We start from the raw sequence: 26856 nt of genomic DNA on the forward strand, positions 1-26856 counted from the left end.
GGACATGGCCCGGATACGACAACACTTGACCCCCAAGGTCCAGTTGTTGAAATTAGCATGAACAGGGCTTCATGGTTTTGCTCCCAATTTAGGATTGACTTACAGAGGCTTCTAGCCTGGTTGACACCAGAGGCTTCTCAGCTGTAACTGAGGGGGGGAGTCTGGGAAAGGTTCATTGACAGTTCATTTCCAAAGGGTAGATAAGAGGACCCAAAGGCAGGTATAGGCAGACAGGCAGGAGATGGTTTGAACTCAGGAATTTAATATAAAAAAAACGGCAGTACAAAGACTGGAAACCTCACAAAGTCATGCACAAACTGACAGGAAAAACACAGGCAGGAACAAGACACAAGACGATCTGACAAGACACAAAGGCATTCACAGAGGTTAAATACATGAGATAGGGATCAAACAAGGAACAGGTGGTAACATCAGGTAAAACACATTAGTAATGACTGAGTAATCAAAAAGGGCGGGACAACACAGGAAGTAGAACCAGACGAGACAAGACAGAAAACCAGACTTTCACAATAAAACAGGAAACAAACCAGAATACACAATACAAACAAGACAGGAACAGAACAAAATACAAGGCACAACGCCAAACCATAACACTGGTGAATGTAAACAAAAAGCTGCTCGCAGTTGCTGCGCTATCGTTGTCACGTAAAGCCCGCCTCACCGCTTGTGATTGGTGTAAAGCCCGCCTCAGCTGTTGTAATTGGTGCCTTGATTTTGGTGACATTGGAAATGGGTTTGAATGGGCTCTTGGCCAGACTGACTTGCAGAGCAAATCTCAAATTTGCCTGAAGTCCGTCAGGGTTTACCCAGGCTAATAGGCTACTGCTTTTACTTTTAAATTGTACAATAACACAATCATGTTACGTCACTCGGAGAGTCCTGGCATCCGGTTGTCGGCGAACCCGTTCAGGCTTCGCGTTTCCGCTTTGTCCGCTTGCCGTTGCTTCACCTTTTAACTTGTATACTCCTGCCAAAATGAGCAACCCAATGTATGCATGGAGGTCTGTCACATCCACATCTTTCCAACTGTCCCCATACACATGACTTCCCTCTAAATTTGTCATCTCAAGTATATCTTTTTCAACTGATGGTGTCATGGAAAGCTCAAATGCTGATTTTAGGTCGTAGACATGGCTGACAGCATATCTGGTGGGTTTCTGGAATCATTTTCATCACATTAGCAGCACTAAAGTCTACCCTGTCGTTCAAGTGGGGAGAGGGACCATAATAATCCATATAAAAATCCATTTTTGGAAGGTAACGTGTCTGCTGGTGGTGGAAGGGTCTCATTGTCTTCAGAGGAGGATGCCTCATAATCAGGGTCCTCCTCAACATTATCCTCAGTCTCGGACACATTCTCCTCTATGTCACTTTCAGTGTCAAAGAGCTGTGACAAAACTTTACTGACAGAAAACCTTTTCTTGCAGGCCATTTTCAAATGAGAGTGAGTGTACAGAGAGAGCACATCGAGCACCAATAGAAATGGTTTAGAAGGCTGTGGTGCCTGGGTGTGAGCTTTTATGTTTGCCCCTCCCGTTTATCATGTGATACAAACCATCCCCGCGAGAACCATATTTTCTCTCCCCCCGCCGAGCAGCTGAACAATTATTTCTCTTCTGGAGTCGGGAACCATATTGTTCCCTCCCCAGAGTGCGGGGGAACAATATTTCCCTCCCACACAGAGGATGGGTGCGTGTGTGGGGGAAGGGAATTGAAGATTGTGAAATTGCAACAACCTGCATGTGAAAGTGACCTCAATATCAGCAAAAGACAATCTCAGCAAATTTGTGTAAAATGTTCATATTTTCTATGTTTTTTTACAGCTAAAACAGCCTGGGGTCAAATTGACCCCAAGGAACACCGATGCGTACAAAATGCATACAGGACATTGAAAATATATCATGTTAATTTTATGTTTACCCAGTTGTCCCCATTAAATTAGGAAAAGTCATTCAATATGAAGCAGAAAAAATGATGTCAAGCACTTTTTTTTAGAGATGTTAAACATTGAATGGAGTCAAATTGACCCCAAGGATAAGAGGAGGGTTAAGACGTTAAAGATGAAAAGTTATTAAAAGAAAAACTTTTATTCTTTAACCACGCCCACTTACTCAGGCCACGCCCCCTTTCATAACATTTGAACCATTTAAGGTAGAGTCTTGTGTGAGGTGTCATTGAACTCAGCAGAGAGTTCCTTCTTCATTGGTGATGGTTTGGCCCGCCCTCTATGCTTAACCCACGCCTCCTTTTATAACTGTCTTCTACTTTTCCTCTTATCCCTTGCTGCGGCAACAGTGTGAATTTCCCCATTGTGGGATTAATAAAAGGATTTTAAATCTTGAATCTAGGCCCTACGACATAATCCAAAAGGTATTTAAGGCATATTAAACTTTTTGATAAATAGGTTTAGTTGCCTATTGATAAGGGATGAAGGTTTCCTCTTCCTACATGGTATTCAAAAGGTAGACAGCTCAAGATGAGTGTTGACCCACTGAGGTTGTCAAGGGCCTCAGGCTGAAAAAAATCCAAGCTAAGTGTTGACCTATCTGTATTAACATCAGTGTCCTTGCTAAATGTTGTTAGTATGTTCAGGTTAAGAGAGATAACTGACAAGACAAACTTAACAGTTAAATTAGTTATAATAAAGTTCAACAGTTACTTACTTACATCTCACAACCAGAAACAGTCAAGTCAGTTCACTTGACTACTTAGTTTCCTAAATGTTATTGTAATTAAACGCCAGCTTCCTTACATCAGCCTTCTTTGTCTTCACAAACAGCTTCAGGATGGTTTAGTTTCCCTTCATTTCTGCTGCGTAGTTAGCTAAATGGAACTTTCTATCAGCTTCCTGAGCCACTGACATATTTAAAAGGAAACCCGCGCCGGAGGTCAAATATCTTTTCCTTCTAGCCCAAGACCCGCCCTTTGATTGGTTGGGGTTAGGATAGCCCGATTGGACAGGGATAGGACCTGTACGTAAGCATGGACGCCTTGGCCAATAGTAGTGTGTGAATGCTATAGAAAGGCGGGTCTTGGGGAGAAAATAATATCGCCCGAGCCGAAATTACGAATCCCACTATGTAGTAGTATAGTGGTCGATTGGTTCAGGTTAAGCATTTGACCTTGAGTGGTTAAGTTTAGGATAGCTGATTGGTCAGGGGATAGGACCTGAACAAATCAGGTTACGTTACAACTAGTAGCTGGACACCCTGGCCAATAGTAGCTATTGAAGGGCGGGTCTCTGGCGTGGCCATAGTGGGAGAAAAATAATGTAGAGCCTCGAGCAGCACTTCGGCTGCACACAGTGCGCAGGCAGAGCGTTCGTAACATTTATTAAATGCTGAATCAATTCTTTTTAACTAATATATTTTACAGGAAATCTCCTTCCTTTTTGAGGAAATTAAACATGAACAGACAGGATGAGAACAGATGTTTTGTTGACAGATCCATGTTTTCCAAAACCTTAGAATAACTTATAAAGAAAAAAAATGCACATGCGGTTACATTTTTATGCAAAACTGTGGACAAACCTCTGGCAGCAGTTTTTTATCGAACCCTATTCTTCCCGACAAAGTCGTTTTTGTGGGACATCGTTTCTGGGATTATACAAAAGGTAAGTTTTGGAGGCTTTAAAAACAAAAACAAAAAAAAAAACAATATATAAAATATCAAGTTAAACAATATTTAAATGATCATAGTGGGATTTTTGCAAGGATCCGGTAGCAAAAATATATTTTCTTTAGTCCGTTGAGATACCATTTCTCTCTGCAGCATCATAATATTTTATTAAGAATGGTTTGACACATTGTTTGCCCTTTAACAGATATTGCCCTTCCCCCCCCCCTGTGATTTGGATATTGCACTAGAGCCTACTTGTCCAAAACGTGATTTGGATTAAATTACGATTAATTCGCAGGCCTACACCAGATCTGTTGTGTTGTGGAAGTGAAATGACAATAAATTAAACCAAATTAAATATTAAAACTTTTAATGCAAATACAATAACAAACTGAAGGTCCCAAACAATTAATATGCAACTTGTTTTCCTGTCCCGACTTGCTCGTGATAAATGTGGATTCACCAGCACGTCCTGAGAACATGTGAGCTCTTCCTTGGGGTCCCGCTGAGGACTGAAACCAGCCTCCGTGTGGGACAGACTCCCAGACATTGAGAATCCTCTGTCCAAAACCCATTTTATAAGTCCCCAAACTCACAGTGAGCAGAACTGACTCGGGTCTGCAGAAGGTCACTCCCAGCAGCGGGGTGATGAAATACTGCAGCGACCGTCTTCGTGCAGCAGAATCAGGTGGAGCGACCCTCTCGTGGACGATATCTGAAGAGGACAAGAACAATGGAACAGGATTTAAATCAGTGATGGGACATGAGGTCAAATCCTTTATTTAACCCTTGTGTTGCTCCTTCCCTCGACCATGCAACTTTGTGTTGAGTATTTTTCTCGGGGCATTTAAGGCCTTTATCTGTACAGGACAGCAGAGGACATGCAAAAGGGCTGCAGGGGCGGAGCCGAACCCGCGGCTGCTGAGGACTCAACTCCTATACACGCCCGCTCCGCCAGGTGAGCACCCTCAACTTTTTGTTTTTCTGGGTCATAAAATGAAAACTTTTTCGATACTTGTCGCTTTTCCTGACGTTTTTGTCACTTTCTTTTTTTTTTTTTGCCGTTTTGCGCGTAAAAAAACAATATTATATATTGTTCCTTTTTCTAGACGTTTGTGAAGCATTTTTAGACGTTTTTCTCAATATTTTCAACGCTCCTTTACCAAATGCAATACAATTTAATGAAATGAGACACCCAAATTCAATGAAAGTAGTGAACTCATTTATTTTACTGGTGAAAAGCGTTGTAGGGAACCATCCACGTTATTGTTTTGACAGTTTGGGTGAAAGAAACCCAAATTTCTGATAAAGAAACTCTAAAAAACGGGTCAAATTTGAGCGGAGACAGGAGGGTTAAATAAGAGTTACAGAACGACGCTCCGTTACAAGCGCTTTCGCTTTTTAAAAATTGCATTTTTAGCGTATTACAAAAGCATAAAACCACCTTAAAAACAATTATATTAAATGGAAAAATGGATGTTATTTAATTTTCATTAATTTCATTAAGAGGATTAAATTATTTCTTTTTTTTAGACTTTCCAAATGTTACCGGACCGAATGGATCACATTACAACCGTCCCCTTCCTGTTTCTTTTGTGTTGGCGTTCTAACCTCTGGCTGATTTGTGAGGACTATGGTTAACTGCTCCTCAGATCTCTGCAGGGTAAATCCAGACAGCTAGCTAGACTGTCTGTCCAATCTGAGTTTTCTCTCACACCACTAAAACTACTTTTGAACGTACATGGGAGCCGAAATATAAACGGACACGCCACACAGCTGACCAGCTCCGACGCTTCCAGTGTGTAACCGGCCTAAGTGGTTGAAGGAAAATGTTCCCATAACGGACAATTCCAGCGAAGTCAGAAGAATTTGTGACCTTGACAATTCGTTTGAGTGTGGGGGTGGGGTGGGGGTGAAAGCAAGAAGAGAGGACGCCGTCGGGTGAGGGAAGGGGGGTTAAAAAACAACCCTTCAGGAAGCATACAGCAGGGCTAAATCTACAAAAGGGATATCACTTCTACAAAGAAATCCACCTCAGCCAACAAAAAGTAAACCCATTTTTTTTACCACATATAGTACAGAGGCAGACCAGATTAAGAGAATAATAAGAAAAATTGGGGGTATTATTGAAAGTGATGGAGCTGGCCAGCTGTTTCCCTGAGCCACCTTTGGTCACTTTCAGGAGATGTCCTACAATTCGAGACAAACTGGTCCGCGGCCATTTGAAAACCCAGAAGGCCAACAAACTTGGTTTGGGATCTAAACCCAAAGGGTCATATAAATGTCAACACTGTAATCATTGTACAAATGTATTACAGTCTAAAACCCTTGTTGATACTGTATCCCTAAAACAGTTTACTATCAACCACTTCATAAGCTGTAAAACGGTATTTGTTATATACAGACTGGAATGCCCTGAATGTAAAGTGTTCTATATAGGAAGGACTAAGAGGCTGCTTACAGGACCGTTTGGCAGAACATAAATATGCACCAATTCACGGGAACATGAACTATCCTATGGCGAGAGCACTACAGGGAACACCATAATAGTGATCCATCGACCGTTCAGATCTGTGGAATTAATCATATTCCATTGTGAGGAAGGGGACAGACAAAAACAACTAAACCAGAGAGAAAGTTTCTGGATTGACAAACTGCAGGCTACTAGTTATCAGGCCTAAATGAAGAACTTGATCTCAGTGTTTTCTCTAAAACCACACTGTTTATTTGTCAGTTGGGTCTATCTCTTTTTCTTTTTGTATTTGTGCTGTGCATGTTTTGAATGTAACCTTGGGTTGTAGTCAAATACACTGGTTTATTTAGTACCAAGGAGGACATCTGGTGGTCTTTCTATAATCCTACAACTCTGAACCTTCCTCTACCAAAGGGGAGGTTTTGATTGGTTTTGTTTGTTGATTGGTCTGTTTGAAGCTTATAAGAAGGTCTCTTCCTGTTTGAGAAATGATTGACTCCCTAGACGAAGGCTTGTATGCCGAAACGCGTCGGAGTACTTTAAGATTTATGATGACCAAGCCATAAATAAAGGGCTTAGTATTTTCTAAAGGAGAGTGCCTTGGGTTTCCTTATTGGTTTCTACAAGGAACAAATGTTGTTGGAGAACATGTGGGAAGGTTTTTACCCCATGGAGGGTTTCCCAGGTCTTTGAAGTGAGTGGTGACAGAAACCAGATCCGTCTCGATCTTCAAGTTCATCTCTCCGCTCCAGGTTGGCCTCCATCACCTGACACAAAAAATAATGCCTCTGAACTTTAGTCACACTGCTGTTAATACTGTTTCTTTATTTCAAATGTATATGGATCAGTTTATTCAGGCTTGAGAACACCCTGAACTTCACCAAAACCTCAACTAAAGTGAAGTTTGGATGAACGTGACCGTGATCCGTTGTCCAGGAATTGGAGAGGTTCTTCATTCTTCCCACATGTTCTTCAGTGTCTTCAGAGGAGGCAGGTAGATACTGGCCTGCAGAGGACAAACGTAAAAACAGGACACTTGTCAGAGACGCCTTTTACTTCACTTCACTTGCATTGAACGTAGGGATGCACTGAATCCAGATTTTTGGGGTTTGGCGAAATCCTGAATCCATTGGTTGGCTGAACAGGGAGCGGTGGATTTTGCAAATCTCACTACAGGCTGTACAGCCAGAGGAGCCAGATTTTTTTATTAAATGACCTGCTTCATGTGTTCTACTGGAACATAGGGTCAGTTTCAACAATAATGACAGAAAGTTAGTTTTTATAAGGCTTACCTACTGCACCTTTAATAGGAGGCGTCACTTACGTCGAAGTCGGGCATGCTTCGCTCTTTGAATTGTTTCCAGTGTCTGAGGATGGCGAATCGGCCGGGACGTCGTGGGTGACGACTCGATTGATGCTGGAGAGGGTGGGCTGGACAGAGACATCCACTCAGTTAGCTTTCTCACACTTGACAAAGCTCCTCCAGAGCCGTTGGTAAAATAAAACTGGAGGATTTTCCCTTTAAATTCAGTCTGAAGCCTCTTTTACACATACAGGGTTTTCCCTCCTACCTGCTAACGTTAAGGGTACAGCAATAAAACAATCAATATCTGTCTAGCTTTCCCAACGTTTTAGACACAGATATGGAGATAATAAAAGGTCCAAAATGATGTAAAAGCATGCAAAACTACCACAAAAAGGACATCAAACCGACGCTACAAGAAGCGTAAATGGCCACCGAGACCCAAAACAAACCTGAAAGCTGCATGCTGCTAGCTGAGTAAGCCTGCGTCGACGGGAAAAAAAATGAATCCACGATTTTTTGCTTAGAATATATCGATTCTAGTGTAATGTAAATGTGCGTGTAATGTAAAGTGTAATGTTTGTTGCACACATGAACCATGACAAGGCAAAACAAATTGGCAATACCAAACATAGATTTTTGGCACCTATAGCACATTGTCAACATCACCACAAGCCTGTAAACATAGAGGCTTTAATGGATAAATAAAATAAAGTACATACTGGCCATTTAAGTACAGTAGGCTTTTGTTCGTAGTGAGGGGACAATGGGTAGGGAGATTGGTGTCGGTGAATGCGCTAATGCGTTGCTTTACATTCAATTTATCGCACGATTGTGACAATAACAATACGAAAAAAAAAAAAAAAGATCTCTCACTTCTTCTCCACTTTCTCTGTCTCTCTCTCCCTGTCTCCTCTCTCTCTCCCCTCTCTCTGTCTCTCTCTCTCTCTCTCTCTCTCCCCTCTCTCTCTCCTCTCTCTGTCTCTCTCTCTCTCTCTCTCTCTCTCTCCCCCTCTCTCTCTCCCTCTCTCTCTCTCCCCTCTCTCTGTCTCTCTCTCTCTCTCTCTCCCCTCTCTCTCTCCCCTCTCTCTGTGTCTCTCTCTCTGTCCTCTCTCCCCTCTCTCTCCTCTCTCTCTCCCCTCTCTCTGTCTCTCTCTCTCTCTCTCCCCTCTCTCTCTCCTCTCTCTGTCTCTCTCTGTCTCTCTCTCTCTCTTATCCTCTCTCCCCTCTCTCTCTGTCCTCTCTCTCTCTCTCTCCCCTCTCTCTCTCCCCCCTCTCTCTGTCTCTCTCTCTTTTGTCTCTCTCTCTCTGTCTCTCTCCTCTCTCTCTCCTTGTCTCTCTCTCTGTCTGTCTCTCCCCTCTCTCTCTCCCCCCACCTCCCTCTCTCCCCTCTCTCTCTCCCCTCTCTCTGTCTCTCTCTCTGTCTCTCTCTCTGTCTCTCTCTCTCTGTCTCTCTCTGTCTCTCTCTCTGTCTCTCTCTCTCTCTCTCTCTCTGTCCTCTCTCTCTGTCTCTCTCCTCTGTCTCTCTCTCTGTCTCTCTCCTCTCTCTCTCTCTCCCCTCTCTGTCTCTCTCTCTGTCTCTCTCTCTGTCCTCTCTCTCTCTCTGTCTCTCTCTCTCTCTGTCTCTCTCTGTCTCCTCTCTGTCTCTCTCTCTCTCTCTCTCCCTCTCCTGTCTCTCTCTCTGTCTCTCTGTCTCTCTCTCTTCTGTCTCTCTCCCCTCTCTCTCTCTCTCTCTCTCCTGTGTCTCTCTCTCTCTCTCTCTCTCCTCCCTCTCTCTCCCCCTCTCTCTGTCTCCTCCTCCTCCTCTCTCTCTCTCTCTCTCTCTCTCCTCTCTCTCTCTCTGTCTCTCTCTCTCTCCTGTCTCTCCCCTCTCCTCTCCCCTCTCTCTCTCTCTCCTCCCCCTTCTCTCTCTTTCCCTCCTCTGTCCCCCTCTCTGTCTCTCTCTCCCCTCCTCTCTCTCTCTCTCTCTCCCCTCTCTCTCTCTCTCTCTCTCTCTCTCTCTCTCTCTACACATACATTCAGGAATGTCATTAAGGCGTTTAAATGTTCCTGGTGTGTTCCTATGGGGAATGTAACGCTGAGCGCCGAACGACAAAGAGCGCCTTTCTCTCTGGGAACAACAGAGCTCAGCTTTCATCAGTACACCGCAGTACTGACCACACAGGCACCTCCAAGTACTGCACTCACTGGGTACTCCAGTAGAAGTAAAGAAAAGATCAGCTGCTAAATGTTCTTAGGTTTCAGGGGAGCTGGAGTAAAAACAAAGAAAGGAAAGACAAAAGAGAGAAATAAAGAATGGAAGTAGCAGGAAATGAAAGAAAGGGAGGCAAGAAGGAAGAATAAAAGAAAATAGAAAAAGGAAAGGAAAGAGAAAGTAGGAAACAAGAAGATAGACAGAAGAACCGAAGAGAAGGCAAGGAGAAATACTAAAAGAAAGCATGAAAAGGAGAAAGGGAATTAGGAAGTTGGAAGAAAGGTAGAAAATAAAGCGACCAATCGGCCGACACGGTGCCAGGTAGGAAAGATTTATGCTGCTGATGTTTCTGTTGCTTTTTGAAAATGTTTTTGGCTAGAGTTTTTCAATGTTTTTTCTTATTATATTTAACTTTTCGTTACTCATTACTCTGCTGGCGCCCCTAGCATTTGCCTATACTACCTACGCACACACACACACAAGCACACACATGCACGCACGCACACACACACGCACACACGCACGCACGCACGCACACAGACAGACACTCAGACACACACGCGTGCATGCACGCACGCACACACACACAGAAGCACACACACAAGTACGCATGCAAGTGCGCTCACTACTCACTACACAGACACAAACACACAAACAGAGACAAAGAGACACAAGCACACTCAGAGAGACAGAGATACACAGAGACACACAGACACACACACACAGAGACACACACACTCACAGAGACACACACACTCACACAAACACACACACTCACAGAGACACACACACTCACACACACACACAGACACACACACACGGCAGCGAGGTGGGCTACAGGGTGAGCAAGCAGCTGGAGAGAGAGATGTGATTTAGGAGGAAATCAGGGAATCTGAGCGGATCTGTGAAGGATCAGAGCTCTCAGAGTCTCAGAGTCTCTCAGAGTCTCTCAGAGTCTCTCAGAGTCTCTCAGAGTCTCAGAGTCTCTCAGAGTCTCAGAGTCTCTCAGAGTCTCAGAGTCTCTCAGAGTCTCTCAGAGTCTCAGAGTCTCTCAGAGTCTCTCAGAGTCTCAGAGTCTCAGAGTCTCTCAGAGTCTCAGAGTCTCTCAGAGTCTCAGAGTGTCTCAGAGTCTCTCAGAGTCTCTCAGAGTCTCTCAGAGTCTCAGAGTGTCTCAGAGTGTCTCAGAGTCTCAGAGTCTCTCAGAGTCTCAGAGTCTCTCAGAGTCTCAGAGTGTCTCAGAGTCTCAGAGTCTCTCAGAGTCTCAGAGTCTCTCAGAGTCTCTCAGAGTCTCAGAGTGTCTCAGAGTCTCTCAGAGTCTCTCAGAGTCTCAGAGTGTCTCAGAGTGTCTCAGAGTCTCTCAGAGTCTCTCAGAGTCTCTCAGAGTCTCAGAGTCTCTCAGAGTCTCTCAGAGTCGAAAGGGACGTCTCTGGGACGTCCAACGGGACGAGTCCTCAGAACCAGAAATCACTAAAAGGTTTACAGCCACAAAAAGTTACACTAAACAGGAATTTGCCTTGTTGATTGGTGCATACATACATACATATATATATATATAATATATATATATATATATATACATACATACATACATATGTATATATACACATATATATATGTATATATATACACATATATATATATATATATGTATGTATATATATATATATACATATATATACAGTGCCTTGCGAAAGTATTCGGCCCCCTTGAACTTTTCGACCTTTTGCCACATTTCAAGCCTCAAACATAAAGATATAAAACTGTAATTTTTTGGGAAGAATCAACAACAAGTGGGACACAATCATGAAGTGGAACGAAATTTATTGGATATTTCAAACCTTTTAAACAAATAAAAACTGAAATATTGCGTGTAAAATTATTCAGCCCCCTTGTTAATACTTTGTAGCGCTACCTTTTCGCGATATTACAGCTGTAAGTCGCTTGGGGTATGTCTCTATCAGTTTTCCACATCGAGACTGACATTTTTGCCCATTCCTCCTTCACCAAACAGCTCGAGCTCAGTGAGGTTGGATGGAGAGCGTTTGTGAACAGCATTTTGCAGTTCTTTCCACAGATTCTCGATTGGATTCAGGTCTGGACTTTGACTTGGCCATTCTAACACCTGGATATGTTTATTGTTGAACCATTCCATTGTAGATTTTGCTTTATGTTTTGGATCATTGTCTTGTTGGAAGACAAATCTCCGTCCCAGTCTCAGGTCTTTTGCAGACTCCATCAGGTTTTCTTCCAGAATGGTCCTGTATTTGGCTCCATCCATCTTCCCATCAATTTTAACCATCTTTCCCTGTCCCTGCTGAAGAGCAAAGCAGAAAAGCCCAAACCATGATGCTGCCACCACCATGTTTGACAGTGGGGATGGTGTGTTCAGGGTGATGAGCGCGTGTTGCTTTTACGCCAAACATAACGTTTTGCATTGTTGCCAAAACGTTCGATTTTGGTTTCATCTGACCACAGCACCTTCTTCCACATGTTTGGTGTGTCTCCCAGGTGGCTTTTGGCAAACTTTGAACGACACTTTTATGGATATCTTTAAGAAATGGCTTTCTTCTTGCCACTCTTCCATAAAGGCCAGATTTGTGCAGTATACGACTGATTGTTGTCCTATGGACAGAGTCTCCCGCCTCAGCTGTAGATCTCTGCAGTTCATCCAGAGTGATCATGGGCCTCTTGGCTGCATCTCTGATCAGTCTTCTCATTGTATGAGCTGAAAGTTTAGAGGGACGGCGGGGTCTTCATAGATTTGTAGTGGTCTGATACTCCTTCCATTTCAATATTATCGCTGGCACACAGTGCTCCTTGGGATGTTTAAAGCTTGGGAAATCTTTTGTATCCAACCGGCTTTAAACTTCTCCACAACAGTATCTCGGACCTGCCTGGTGTGTTCTTTGTTCTTCATGATGCTCTCTCGCTTTACACGGACCTCTGAGACTATCACAGAGCAGGTGCATTTATACCGGAGACTTGATTACACACAGCTGGATTCTATTTATCATCATTAGTCATTTAGGTCAACATTGGATCATTCAGAGATCCTCACTGAACTTCGGAGAGAGTTTGCTGCACTGAAAGTAAAGGGGCTGAATAATTTTGCACGCCCACTTTTTCAGTTTTTTATTTGTTAAAAAAGTTTGAAATAGCCAATGAATTTCGTTCCACTTCATAATTGGGACCCACTTGTTGTTGATTCTTCACAAAAAATTACAGTTTTATATCTTTATGTTTGAGGCCTGAAATGTGGCAAAAGGTCGAAACGTTCAAGGGGGCCGAATACTTTCGCAAGGCACTGTATATATGTATGTATGTATGTATGTATGTATGTATGTATATGTATATATATATATACATATACATACATATATATATGTATATATATACACATATATATACATATACATACATACATACATATGTATATACACATATATATATGTGTATATATATATATGTATATATATACACATATATATACATATACATACATACATACATATGTATATACACATATATATATGTGTATATATATATATGTATATATATACATATATATACATATATATACACATATATGTATATATACACATATACACACATACATATATATATATACACAAACATATTTAACATCATGTTAACACACACATACACACACACAGACAGACAGACACACACAGACACGCACACACACACACACACACACACACACACACACACACACACACAGACAGAGACACACACACAGACACACACACACACAGACATAGACACACACACACACAAACAGACAGAGACACACACAGAGACACACACACACACACACAGATACACACAGACATAGACACACACACACACACACAAACAGACAGAGACACACACACACACACACACAGATGAGAGACAGCAGGAACTTTTAAGAACTCAAAAGGGAGGAGGGGGGACAGTAATTGCAGTCTCCTTTGACTCTCAGCACCTCCCCTCCCACTCCTGTTGAGTCCATCAACACACACACACACACACACACACACACAGACACACACACACACACACACACACACACACACGATGAGATAAGGAGAAACACTTCCAGGGTTAATCTGAGGGAGGAGAACGATCTCGGCTGTGGCACCAAGGGGCCGGCTCTCCTCTCGTACAGTCCAAATGATTAAAGAGAAGTTAGAGATAATAGGAGGGGGAAAACGCCAACATTTTTTGGAAAAATTTGTCAAAAAAGTAAAGAAAAAAAAACGACAAAAAAAGTCAGAAAAAAACAGACAAAAAAAGTCAATACAAAACGACAAAAATGAAGGAAAAAGTGATACAAAAAGCAACAAAACTATGGTCAACATTTGGGGGAAAAAAACGGCAGCACTGTGAAATGTTACCGTTGACTCTCGTGCAGTCCAAATGATTAAAGAGAAGATAAAAGATAATAGGAGAAAAAAAATGGCAAAAATGTTGGAAAAATGTGTCAAAAAAGTAAAAAAAAAATAACAAAAATAGTCAGAAAAAACAGACAAAAAAGTCAATAAAAAAAGACAAAAATTACAGAAAAATCAATACGAAAAGCGACAAAACTATGGTCAACATTTGGGTGGGAAAAAAACGGCAGCACTGTGAAATGTTACCGTTGACTCTCGTGCAGTCCAAATGATCAAAGAGAAGATAAAGATAATAGGAGAAAAAAAAATGGCAAAAATGTTGGAAAAATGTGTCAAAAAAGTAAAAAAAAACAGACAAAAAAAGTCAGAAAAAACAGACAAAAAAGTCAATAAAAAAAGACAAAAATTACAGAAAAAGTGATAAGAAGAGCGACAAAACTATGGTCAATATTTGGGTGGGAAAAAAACGGCAGCACTGTGAAATGTTACCGTTGACTCTCGTGCAGTCCAAATGATCAAAGAGAAGATAAAAGATAATAGGAGAAAAAAAAATGGCAAAAAATGTTGGAAAAATGCGTCAAAAAAGTAAAAAAAAAAAAAAAATGACATGAAATGTTACCGTTGACTCTCGTGCAGATTCATAGAGCGTCTGCGGATGTAAAATGTGGGTCCAGCCGACTCGAAACTTTGAAATGTTACCGTTGAATCTTAAAGAGAAGCCATGAGGGCTGAATCAACGGGGTGAGCTTCGCTTCAGAACTGGAACCTCCTATGGCGCCATTTCGTTGCTACCAAGCCATCACCTCCAGTTAGCATCCCATTGACTCCCATTCATTTTGATGTCACTTTGACTGCGAATAACTTTCCATCTGATGCGTTTAAAGACTCTATTTGTCCGTTGTTTATTTCTAAAGAAACACGACAATGTATAAAAGGCTCCATTACCTTGTACCTCACGTTATGGCGCCGTAGCAGACGCTTTTATAACAATAGGCTAACGATTGGGTCATAACCACGAGACTTACTGTCACACAGTAGAGGAATTACCGTATAGTACAGGAGAAGCTCACAGGCAGTTTGGACTTCCATTATCTGTTTAGGTTTAATGACTAATGTTAACTAGCATGTTAGTGATCAGTAATTAGCCTGTGTCTATGTTATCTCCTTACATATACCTACGCTCTCTGTCTCTGTAAGATTGGGAATGATTGAGATTTCTCTCGGCACAGCTACCAGAAGACTTCACACTTTCAGACAGGTTGCTCACGTCACATCTACGTTGTCTCTCTCAGTTGGAGGCTGCTCAGTAAAGCAAGAGATCACCGGAGAAGTGCTTCTAACATCCTTCACTGGTCTCGGTCCAGTTTATATACTGTCTATTGGCTGAATACGCAACGTTCTCCAAACTCTGCCCTTCAACATGTTTACTGTCCGATGCTGAAAAGATGGAGGAGCGTCCCTCATCAGCCAGCTTTCATCACGGTTAATAACAGAGTCTCTGTTCCTCAGGGCAATTAACCCAGTCGGCAGCTCTTATCTGTCTGTCTGTCTGTCTGTCTGTCTGTCTGTCTGTCTGTCCGTCACGCTTCCTGCATCTTTAACTGCGACTCAGATTACCTCGTCCAATCATCTCAGCTCGCCGTAGCCGAGTTATCTTCTGGCTCTGCGTTTTTTTTTAACCCTTGTGTTGTCCTCGGGTCACATTTGACCCGTTTTCTTTCAACCAAATTTGCCCAAAAATAACAATTGGATGTGCGTTGTATAGAACCCATACAACATGTATACAAAATAATGATTATTTACATTACTTTTTGGGTGTTTTATTCAATTTCATAGCATTTACAAAAATGTTTTAAATGGTTTCCAAACCGTGTCACTCTGACTGAACTTTGACAGTCTGTGATCCACTCAACATCCTCTGGTCTTAACAATTAGTCAAAGTCTGTTGCAGATGACACTATGCCAAAAAAATGTACAGACTTTAAATGACTTCGGGGAGTCTTAAAAGGAACATTTTGTTAATGTTTCTCGACATTTAAAAAACATCTTTTGTGTGAAAATGTTTTGCGTTTATTTAGTAAAATGTGAGTGTAAATGCTGCTCTCTGCGCTGGTAGGATTTGGTGTGTTTATAACAGGGTTCATATGCATTTTAACCAGTACTTTTCCATGACTTTTCCATGACTTTTTCAGGACTTTTTCATGGCTTTTTCCATGACTTTTCCCATGACTTTTTCATGACTTATTCATGACTTTTTCATGACTTTTTCATGATTTATTCATGACTTTCCCATGACTTTTCCATGACTTTTTCAGGACTTTTTCATGGCTTTTTCCATGACTTTTCCATGACTTTTTCATGATTTATTTATGACTTTTCCATGACTTTTTCATGATTTATTCATGACTTTTCCATGACTTTTTCATGACTTTTCCATGACTTTTCCATGACTTTTTCATGACTTTTCCATGACTTTTCCATGACTTTTTCATGGCTTTTTCCATGACTTTTCCATGACTTCTCCATGACTTTTTCATGATTTATTCATGACTTATTCATGACTTTTCCATGACTTTTCATGGCTTTTTCATGACTTTTTCATGACTTTTTCCATGACTTTTCATGGCTTTTCCATGACTTATTCATGATTTATTCATGACTTATTCATGACTTTTCCATGACTTTTCATGGCTTTTTCATGACTTATTCATGACTTTTCCATGACTTTTTCATGACTTATTCATGACTTATTCATGACTTTTCCATGACTTTTTCATGACTTATTCATGACTTTTCCATGACTTATTCATGACTTATTCATGACTTTTCCATGACTTTTCCATGACTTATTCATGACCTTTCCATGACTTTTCCATGACTTATTCATGACTTTTCCATGACTTTTCCATGACTTTTTGGCAAATTTCCATGACTGTGTTCCTGAAAAACTCAGTCGACATTCTACAATAATAGAAATCAGTGTTAAAGTTTCCCCTCAGACTTTTAACTATAACATGAATGATAATGTCCGTGGGTCATAGTGGGATTCTTAATATCGCTCCCCGAATACAACGCTGAGGTTAAGACGACATGAAAATACATTTATTATTAATCACATATTATTATGCTGTGTTAAAACAAATTCCATGACTTTTACAAAACTTTCTGGGTCTTTTTATGTTTCCAAAACCTTATCCAGGCACTGGAATTGGCATTTTTTCAAATTCCATAACTTTTCCAGGTTTTTTCAAAACGTATGAACGCTGTTATAATCAATAAAAGAATGGGTTAGGGTTAACAAAAGAAGGTGAGGTTGCAGCTGGAGGTGTGTGATGTCTCCGAGCTCCTTGCTGACGGATGTTTGTGTTGGAATGTGGGCACAAAGAGGATTACAGCGAGGATTAGCCGGCTAATCCTTCAGCAGGACAGCGCTAATCCTCCTCCTTCTCATCCCTCACACCTCCGGACACTCAGCCAATCAGACGCTACACAGCCAGGATCTGTGAGCCAATCAGACGCTACACAGCCAGGATCTGTGAGCCAATCAGACGCTACACAGCCAGGATCTGTGAGCCAATCAGACGCTACACAGCCAGGATCTGTGAGCCAATCAGACGCTACACAGCCAGGATCTGTTAGCCAAGACATCATATTTTATAAACTACATGTGTTCTGTGTGCAGGAATCTTAATGTGTAAACTAACTAGTAACTAAAGTAACTAGTAACTAAAGCTGGAACAGATGAATGTAGCGGAGTAACTAAAGTAACTAGTAACTAAAGCTGGAACAGATTAATGTAGCGGAGTAACTAAAGTAACTAGTAACTAAAGCTGTAACAGGTGAATGTAGTGGAGTAACTAAAGTAACTAGTAACTAAAGCTGTAACAGATGAATGTAGTGGAGTAACTAAAGTAACTAGTAACTAAAGCTGGAACATATGAATGTAGCGGAGTAACTAAAGTAACTAGTAACTAAAGTAACTAGTAACTAAAGCTGTAACAGGTGAATGTAGTGGAGTAACTAAAGTAACTAGTAACTAAAGCTGTAACAGATGAATGTAGGGGAGTAACTAAAGTAACTAGTAATTAAAGCTGGAACAGATGAACGTAGCGGAGTAACTAAAGTAACTAGTAACTAAAGTAACTAGTAACTAAAGCTGGAACAGATGAACGTAGCGGAGTAACTAAAGTAACTAGTAACTAAAGCTGGAAAAGATGAATGTAGTGGAGTGACTAAAGTAACTAGTAACTAAAGCTGTAACAGATGGATGTAGTGGAGTAACTAAAGTAACTAGTAACTAAAGCTGGAAAAGATGAATGTAGTGGAGTGACTAAAGTAACTAGTAACTAAAGCTGGATCAGATGAATGTAGCGGAGGAATTAAAGTAACTAGTAACTAAAGCTGGAACAGATGAATGTAGTGGAGTAACTAAAGTAACTAGTAACTAAAGCTGTAACAGATGGATGTAGTGGAGTAACTAAAGTAACTAGTAACTAAAGCTGGAAAAGATGAATGTAGTGGAGTGACTAAAGTAACTAGTAACTAAAGCTGGATCAGATGAATGTAGCGGAGGAATTAAAGTAACTAGTAACTAAAGCTGGAACAGATGAATGTAGCGGAGTAACTAAAGTAACTAGTAACTAAAGTAACTAGTAACTAAAGCTGTAACAGATGAATGTAGTGGAGTAAAAAGTCCAATATTTCTCTCTGAAATGTAGCGGAGTAGAAGTAGAAAGTAACATGAAAAGAAAAGACTCAAGTAAAGTACAAGTACCTCGACATTTGGCCACATATTTCATGTTTTTTTGTATGTATTACATGTATTTTAATTGGAAGCACCTTTCCGATCATTAGCGATTATGACCTTGTTCAGGGTGTGTAGTTTAGGTGTGTGTGCCTCTGCTCTGTGACGCAGTGCCTGGAGTTCGGCGAGGGCTCGGTGACGGGCGACATGTGCGAGGACCTGTGCGTGCTGGGCCTCGTGGAGTACAAGCGCTGCCTCTACTACGAGAACGGGAAGAAGGTGATCGAGGCGCGCTGGAGAGGAAACCCCATCATCCTCAAGTCCAAACTGGAGAACTTCTCCTCCTACGAGCCCCTGGGGATACTGGACTACCAGGTGACCAGAGTCACAATATGATATTATACATACAGTATACAGTACAGGCCAAAAGTTTGGACACACCTTCTCATTCAATGCGTTTCTTTATTTTCATGACTATTTACATTGTAGATTCTCACTGAAGGCATCAAAACTATGAATGAACACATATGGAATTATGTACTTAACAAAAAAGTGTGAAATAACTGAAAACATGTCTTATATTTTAGATTCTTCAAAGTAGTCACCCTTTGCTTTTTTATTAATAAAGGGAAATAATTCCACTAATTAACCCTGACAAGGCACACCTGTGAAGGTAAAACCATTTCAGGTGACTACCTCATGAAGCTCATTGAGAGAACACCAAGGGTTTGCAGAGTTATCAAAAAAAGCAAAGGGTGGCTACTTTGAGGAATCTAAAATATAAGACATGTTTTCAGTTATTTCACACTTTTTTGTTAAGTACATAATTCCATATGTGTTCATTCATAGTTTTGATGCCTTCAGTGAGAATCTACAATGTAAATAGTCATGAAAATAAAAAGGAAACGCATTGAATGAGAAGGTGTGTCCAAACTTTTATATATATATATATACACATATATATACACACACACACACAGTATCTCACAAAAGTGAGTACACCCCTCACATTTTAGTAAATATTTCATTATATCTTTTAATGGGACAACACTGAAGAAATGACAATGGAAAGTAGTTTATTTTTTTTAGTTTGTTTTGTCCATACGTGCTCGTGCTGTGTTCCCCAAGTGGTAGGCCAGGTCTCAGATACTACAATCAGTTTTATTTTATTTTTTGCCCCCCCGCCGCCTGGCTCGAATGTCAAACTCTGCTTATGATGATTGGCTGAAAGAAAACAGAAGACAGAGGAGAAGAAGTCTGTTCTTTCAGCTGCTCTGATCGACCCAGATGCACGAAACCTGTTTAATTGGTGCAGCTCTCCTCGGCCCTGACCCAACGTTACCCTGAGACTCTCTCTCTCTCTCTCTCTCTCTGTCTCTCTCTCTCTCTGTCTCTCTCTCTCTCTCTGTCTCTCTCTCTCCCTCTCTCTCTCTCTCTCTCTCTCTCTCTCTGTCTTCTCTCTGCTCTCTCTCTCTCTCTCTGTCTCTCTCTCTCTCTCTCTCTGTCTCTCTCTCTCTCTGTCTCTCTCTCTCTCTCTCTTGTCTCTCTCTCTCTCTCTCTCTCTCTCTCTCTCTCTCTCTCTCTCTCTCTTCTCTCTCTCTCTCTCTCTCTCTCTCTCTCTCTCTCTGTCTCTCTCTCTCTCTGTCTCTCTCTCTCTCTGTCTCTCTCTCTCTCTCTCTCTCTCTTCTGTCTCTCTCTCTGTCTCTCTCTCTCTCTCTCTCTCTCTCTCTTTGTCTCTCTCTCTCTCTCTGGTCTCTCTCTCTCTCTCTCTCTCTCTCTCTCTCTCTCTCTCTCTCTGACAGGTGTGAGACTCTCCCGCTGGACGTTGGTTTTCTGTAACTCTGGAGTAAGTTCAGACAAAAACTCCAACTGAACATCTCCACTAGGGAATCCACTCTGAGCTCATTTTAGGATATATATATATATATATATATATATATATATATATATATATATATTCAGAATCCACTCTGAGCTCATTGTAGGATATATATATATATATATATATATATATATATATATATATATATATATATATCAGAATCCACTCTGAGCTCATTGTAGGATATATATATATATATATATATCCTACAATGAGCTCAGAGTGGATACTCAAAATTAGTGAATAAAAGTAAAAAAGTTTTTTTTTCTTAAGATTATTTTTTGGGGCATTTTTAGGAGACATGAAGGGTGTAGAGGGGGATGACATGCAGCAAAGGGCCGCCGGTTCGGAGTCAAACCTGCGCTCTGCGTGTCAGAGTGAATACATACATACGTACATATGTGCGCCCGCTCTACCAACTGAGCTAACCTGCCACCTGTTTGTGTGTTTTTTTTGTCTATTTCTGTCTGTTTTGTGCCTCAAAAGAAAGTAAATCCCCACTTACCTGTGAGTGCATCTTCCTGTCTGTCTGATCTCAGGTGCGAAACTCTCTGGGTCTGGCGCAGGTGGACGAGGACGGAGACGGAGACGGAGACGGAGGAGGAGGAGGAGGAGGAGGAGGGGGGGGGAACAGCTCTCTGGCCAGACTCTGGGAGAAGAAGCTGAAGAGCAGAGACACCAGTTTCTCCCGAGCCGAGCTGGCGTCGCTGTGGTCTCTGCTGCAGCAGGAAGAGTACACCTTCCTCCGGTAAAACATCCGCTCACACACCGCAAATTACTGCTGCTCGCACATCCTGGAACAAAGGTCCAAGATAATAAGGAAGGAAAATGAGAAAAAAAATAGAAAAAATGACACAAATACTTCAAAAATATGTCCGAAAAGGAGACAAAAATTGTCAGAAAAAGCGACAAACGGCCAAAAAGGCAAACGAAACGATGGAGAAAGAGACTAAAATAGGCAAAGGGGGCGCCCGGGTAGCTCAGTTGGTAGAGCGCGCGCCCATATATAGAGGTTTACTCCTCGACGCAACGGCCGTGAGTTCGACTCCGACCTGCGGCTCTTTGCTGTAGTTCCCCTCTCTCTCTCTCTCTCTCTCTCTCTCTCTCTCTCCCCTTTCATGTCTTCAGCTATCCTGTCAAAATAAAGGCCCAAAATGGCCAAAAAAATCATCTTAAAAAAATCGACAAAGGGTGTCCAAATGAGTAAGGAGAAGTTGAAGATAATTGTGGAAAAAAAATCGACAAAATCTTTGAAAAAAGCAGCAAATCAAAAAGAAAACCACCAAACATTTTCATATAAAAACAAAAAAAAATGTCGGGGAACAAGCAACGTCATACAAAAGAGACAAAAAACTTTAAAAAAATGTTGAAAAAGTAAAAATAACTTCGAGAATAAGCAAATACATCAAAAAGGCAACAGCAAAAAATCACCTTCTCTGACATTTCTCTTGACTTTTTGGCCGTTTGTCGCTGTTTTTTTGGACATTTTGCGATTTTGTCGTTGTTGTTTTTGGCACATTTTCCAGTGTATTTGTAATTTTCTTTTCCTAGTATCTTTAACTATTCTTTAACTAGTTGGCCTGTGTATATCTGTGTGTGTGTATGATAGTCAGTACATTACATCTCATTTAGCGGACCCTTTTATCCAAAGCGACTTACTTAATAAAGTGCTTTCAACTGTGAAGGTGCAAACTCCAGACAACAAGTAGTAAGTGCAAGTACATTAGCTTTAAATTAGCAAAGCTACAAAGAGACATATGAAAGTGCATTTTTTATTTTTTTTATCAGAGGTGTAGTCGGAAGAGATGTGTTTTTAGCCTTCGGTGGAAAATGTGTAGGTTGTTTTTTTGTTTTTGTGTATATTACAGTCAGTATAAATGTATCTGTGTATATATATTAGTGCAGGCCTGGATTATCCATAAGGGCACTTGGGCCAGTGGCCAGGGGCACCAACCACCAATAATCAAAAGAGACCAGTTTAACCCCCCAAAACATGTTATCATAATGATGAAGAACTCATATTTCTTTCAGAGGACTTTGTGCAATAAATCCATATTCTTCGATCTAATATTGATAGTCTTTTGTCTATTTCTTATTCATTTTAGGTCCTTTTATTGTCGTTAGCTGTGATGCTAAAGCAGTTTTAGCATACGTTTTTGAACAATCAGAGGAGTTGCTTTCAGGGCCCGTGAAATAAAGTCAGAAAAATACACATTTGACCGACCCACAATGCTCCAATATATAGTATTGATTTTTGCTTTTTGAATTGATAGACATTTTGAATTGAGACATTTGAATATAGTGCTCACTGCTCAAATGCCGACATGTATGTAGTTGGATAAGTTAGAAAAATTACATTTGAGAATGTAATTTACTGGAGGGGTTTGAGGTATACGGGGCTGTATATGTGTGTATATATATTACAGTCAGTATAAATGTATCTGTGTGTGTGTGTGTGTGTGTATATTACAGTCAGTATTAACGTATATTTGTGTGTATACAGTATATTACAGTCAGTATTAACGTATATCTGTGTGTATACAGTATATTACAGTTAGTATTAATGTATATCTGTGTGTATGCAGTATATTACAGTCAGTATTAACATATATCTGTGTGTATACAGTATATTACAGTCAGTATTAACGTATATCTGTGTGTATACAGTATATTACAGTCAGTATTAACATATATCTGTGTGTATACAATATATTACAGTCAGTATTAACATATATCTGTGTGTATACAATATATTACAGTCAGTATTAACATATATCTGTGTGTATACAGTATATTACAGTTAGTATTAACGTATATCTGTGTGTATACAGTATATTACAGTCAGTATTAACATATATCTGTGTGTATGCAGTATATTACAGTCAGTATTAACGTATATCTGTGTGTATGCAGTATATTACAGTCAGTATTAACGTATATCTGTGTGTATGCAGTATATTACAGTCAGTATTAACGTATATCTGTTTATACAGTATATTACAGTTAGTATTAACGTATATCTGTATGTATACAGTATATTACAGTCAGTATTAACGTATATCTGTGTGTATACAGTATATTACAGTCAGTATAACGTATATTTGTGTATACAGTATATTACAGTCAGTATTAACGTATATCTGTGTGTATGCAGTATATTACAGTCAGTATTAACGTATATCTGTGTGTATGCAGTATATTACAGTCAGTATTAACGTATATCTGTTTATACAGTATATTACAGTTAGTATTAACGTATATCTGTATGTATACAGTATATTACAGTCAGTATTAACGTATATCTGTGTGTATGCAGTATATTACAGTTAGTATTAACGTATATCTGTATGTATACAGTATATTACAGTCAGTATTAACGTATATCTGTGTGTATACAGTATATTACAGTCAATATTAACGTATATCTGTGTGTATACAGTATATTACAGTCAGTATTAACGTATATCTGTGTGTATGCAGTATATTACAGTCAGTATTAACATATATCTGTGTGTATTTGTGTGTATATTACAGTATTAATGTATGTGTGTGTGTATTTGTGTGGTGCAGAGTGCTGCAGGACCTGAGCACCCACGTGGCGAAGGTTTTGGGTTCCTGCGGCCATTTCTACGCCGTGGAGTTCCTGTCTGCCGGCCACGCCTGGGACCAGAACATCTTCTCCCTGGAGGAGGCCCAGGGGGGGCCCGGGGCCCAGGGGGGGTCCGGGGCCCGGGCCCGCTGGAGCGCCAGAGAGATGGTGCACCGTATCGCGCTGAGCTTCCTGGACATGGTGTGGCACTTTGACAACGACTTCACCCACAGACTGCACCTGTGTGACATCAAACCAGAGAACTTCGCCATCAGGAAGGACCTCACTGTGAGTTCACATCAGATTACACAGATTATTACACATTATTACAGATTATTATAGATTATTACACATTATTACACATTATTATAGATTATTATAAATTATTACAGATTATTATAGTTTTTTATAGATTATTATAAATTATTACAGATTATTACAAAGATTATTACAGATTATTATAGATTATTACAGATTAATATAAATTATTACAGATTATTACAAAGATTATTACAGATTATTATAGATTATTACAGATTAACATAAATTATTACAGATTATTATATATTATTACAGATTAATATAAATTATTACAGATTAATATAGATTATTACAGATTAATATAGATTATTACAGATTAGTAATAATCTGTAATAATTTATTACATATTATTACATATTATTATATATTATTATAGATTATTACAGATTATTATATATTATTATAGATTATTATAGATTATTACAGATTACAGATTACAGCTGCACATTAATCCTTCATTCATTTAATTTAGATTTATAGATGGATGGATAGATAGATAGAGATAGATACATCGATCGATAGATCAATAGATCGATAGATCGAGAGATCGATAGAGAGATAGATAGAGAGATAGAGAGATAGAGGGATAGATAGAGATAGATAGATAGATAGATAGATAGAGAGATAGATAGAGAGACAGTATATTGGAGATCAGCACTATATGGGCTAAAAATGACCAAATCATCTGCGTACATAAGGTGATTAATTAGTGAGTCACCAACCCTACAGCCTGTACCACACGCATTTAAAATCAAAGACAAATCATTCATATACACATTAAAAAGAAGACAGAATTCCACCCTGGCGGACACCATTGGTCACTTGGATGGGAACAGATGTAACATCCCCCCATCTCCCTCTCTTCGTCTGACGCAAGTACCAATAAACCAAGATTCTTATTAAAAAAAACAGGGACCCCACTTTTAGACGATTAAAAAAAATATAAAATCTCATGATTAACACGATCGAATGCTTTAGAAGCATCAATGAAGCACATGAACATTGTGGAATTTAGCCTATTATATTTTTCAAAAATGTCCTTTAGTGCAAAAATACATCAATCAGTGCCATGCTTTCTTTTAAAACCAAATTGGTTATCGGTAGACAGGACGTACCTCTCAACTGTCTACACAATAGAAATGTCTCCAGCACTTTGGACATAACACTGGCCACAGCTATTGGCCTGTAATTATCTGAGCTGTTCAGCTTCCCCACTTCATCTTTAATAACTGGTACTAGCACAACAGAGAGCACAGAATCAGGTAACGCTCCATGAACAAAAACACCTGTGTAGCACGAAGCTACCAGAGGGCACAGCTTCTTACTGGCCAGTTTAAGATGTTCAGCTGTAATCCTATCCAGACCACAGGCCTTATTATCTCTTAACTTCAATATTGCTTCGTGGACTTCAGCAGAAGTGACAACAGCATCATCATTAAACTCTACATTATCCACTACAAACTGATTTTTGTTTGACTTTTTACACAGTTTAACAGTTCATAACTGTGAGATTTCATCGGGACCACTCACACCATCTATATTGGATGGGAGAGTTGTTTTGCAATTATTCATAGTTTTTATTTCTTTCCAGAAGTCATTAACATTATTTTTTTCGCAGCATTTCGGGCCTCTGCATGGAGCTCTTCTACATGATCTTTTCAACCTGGCTTAGTGTTGCACACTTTTGTCCTGTGTTTAAACAGAGGTCTGCTGGAGATAGCGAGAGACTCCACAATAGCCTCATACAGGGAACATAAATCCTTACAGTGTTGTACAGTTCATATCCCGACACAATAAGGCAGCTTTTGGGACCTTAATATTACCCATAAAGCATCAGAATGACTCAAATATTCATTAAGAGCTTTCTTAGAAAATTTTGACCAATTTATTTTCCCTACATTAATGCCACAGGCAACAACACTGGTAAAGGGTATATGGTCCGTAGCAGCCACATCATAATCAATCTTTATCATATCGATGGAGTCATGGGCATCCACTGTACAAAGGCAGTGGTCCAGCCAGGAAGTAGAGTGCCAAGCCTCGCTGACATAAGTATCAAATCATATAATCATATCATAATCATATAAATCATTCGGCAATAGTAGCTTACCAGATCAAATCAATCCACTGTCTGAACAAAAACTGCATGAAATGATTACCAAATACAGAGTTGGCATCAGATACATCAGCATTCATGTCACCAACAACATAGTTGCAGGTAGAAGAATTGTCCTGTGTGTGTGTGTGTGTGTGTGTGTGTGTGTGTGTGTGTGTGTGTGTGTGTGTGTGTGTGTGTGTGTGTGTGTGTGTGTGT

At 40.2% G+C, this 26856-nt stretch overlaps 1 protein-coding gene across 2 annotated transcripts in view; it reads left to right on the forward strand.

Moving 5' to 3' along the window:
- dipk1c (divergent protein kinase domain 1C) overlaps positions 1 to 26856 on the forward strand; it is a 157497-nt gene that overhangs the window by 120975 nt on the left and 9666 nt on the right. Inside the window, exons 1-4 of one of the 2 annotated variants that reach the window (XM_039790762.1) lie at positions 9455 to 9930; positions 18922 to 19125; positions 21172 to 21380; positions 24203 to 24509. In XM_039790762.1, the coding sequence (XP_039646696.1) occupies positions 18958 to 19125; positions 21172 to 21380; positions 24203 to 24509 (684 nt within the window). In that variant the 5' untranslated portion in view covers positions 9455 to 9930; positions 18922 to 18957. Of the gene's footprint in view, positions 1 to 9454; positions 9931 to 18921; positions 19126 to 21171; positions 21381 to 24202; positions 24510 to 26856 lie in introns of those variants that run through there. The other variant, XM_039790761.1, reaches the window with a different exon arrangement.

The sequence above is a fragment of the Perca fluviatilis genome, chromosome 22 (assembly GCF_010015445.1).
Source record: "Perca fluviatilis chromosome 22, GENO_Pfluv_1.0, whole genome shotgun sequence".
NCBI lineage: Eukaryota > Metazoa > Chordata > Actinopteri > Perciformes > Percidae > Perca > Perca fluviatilis.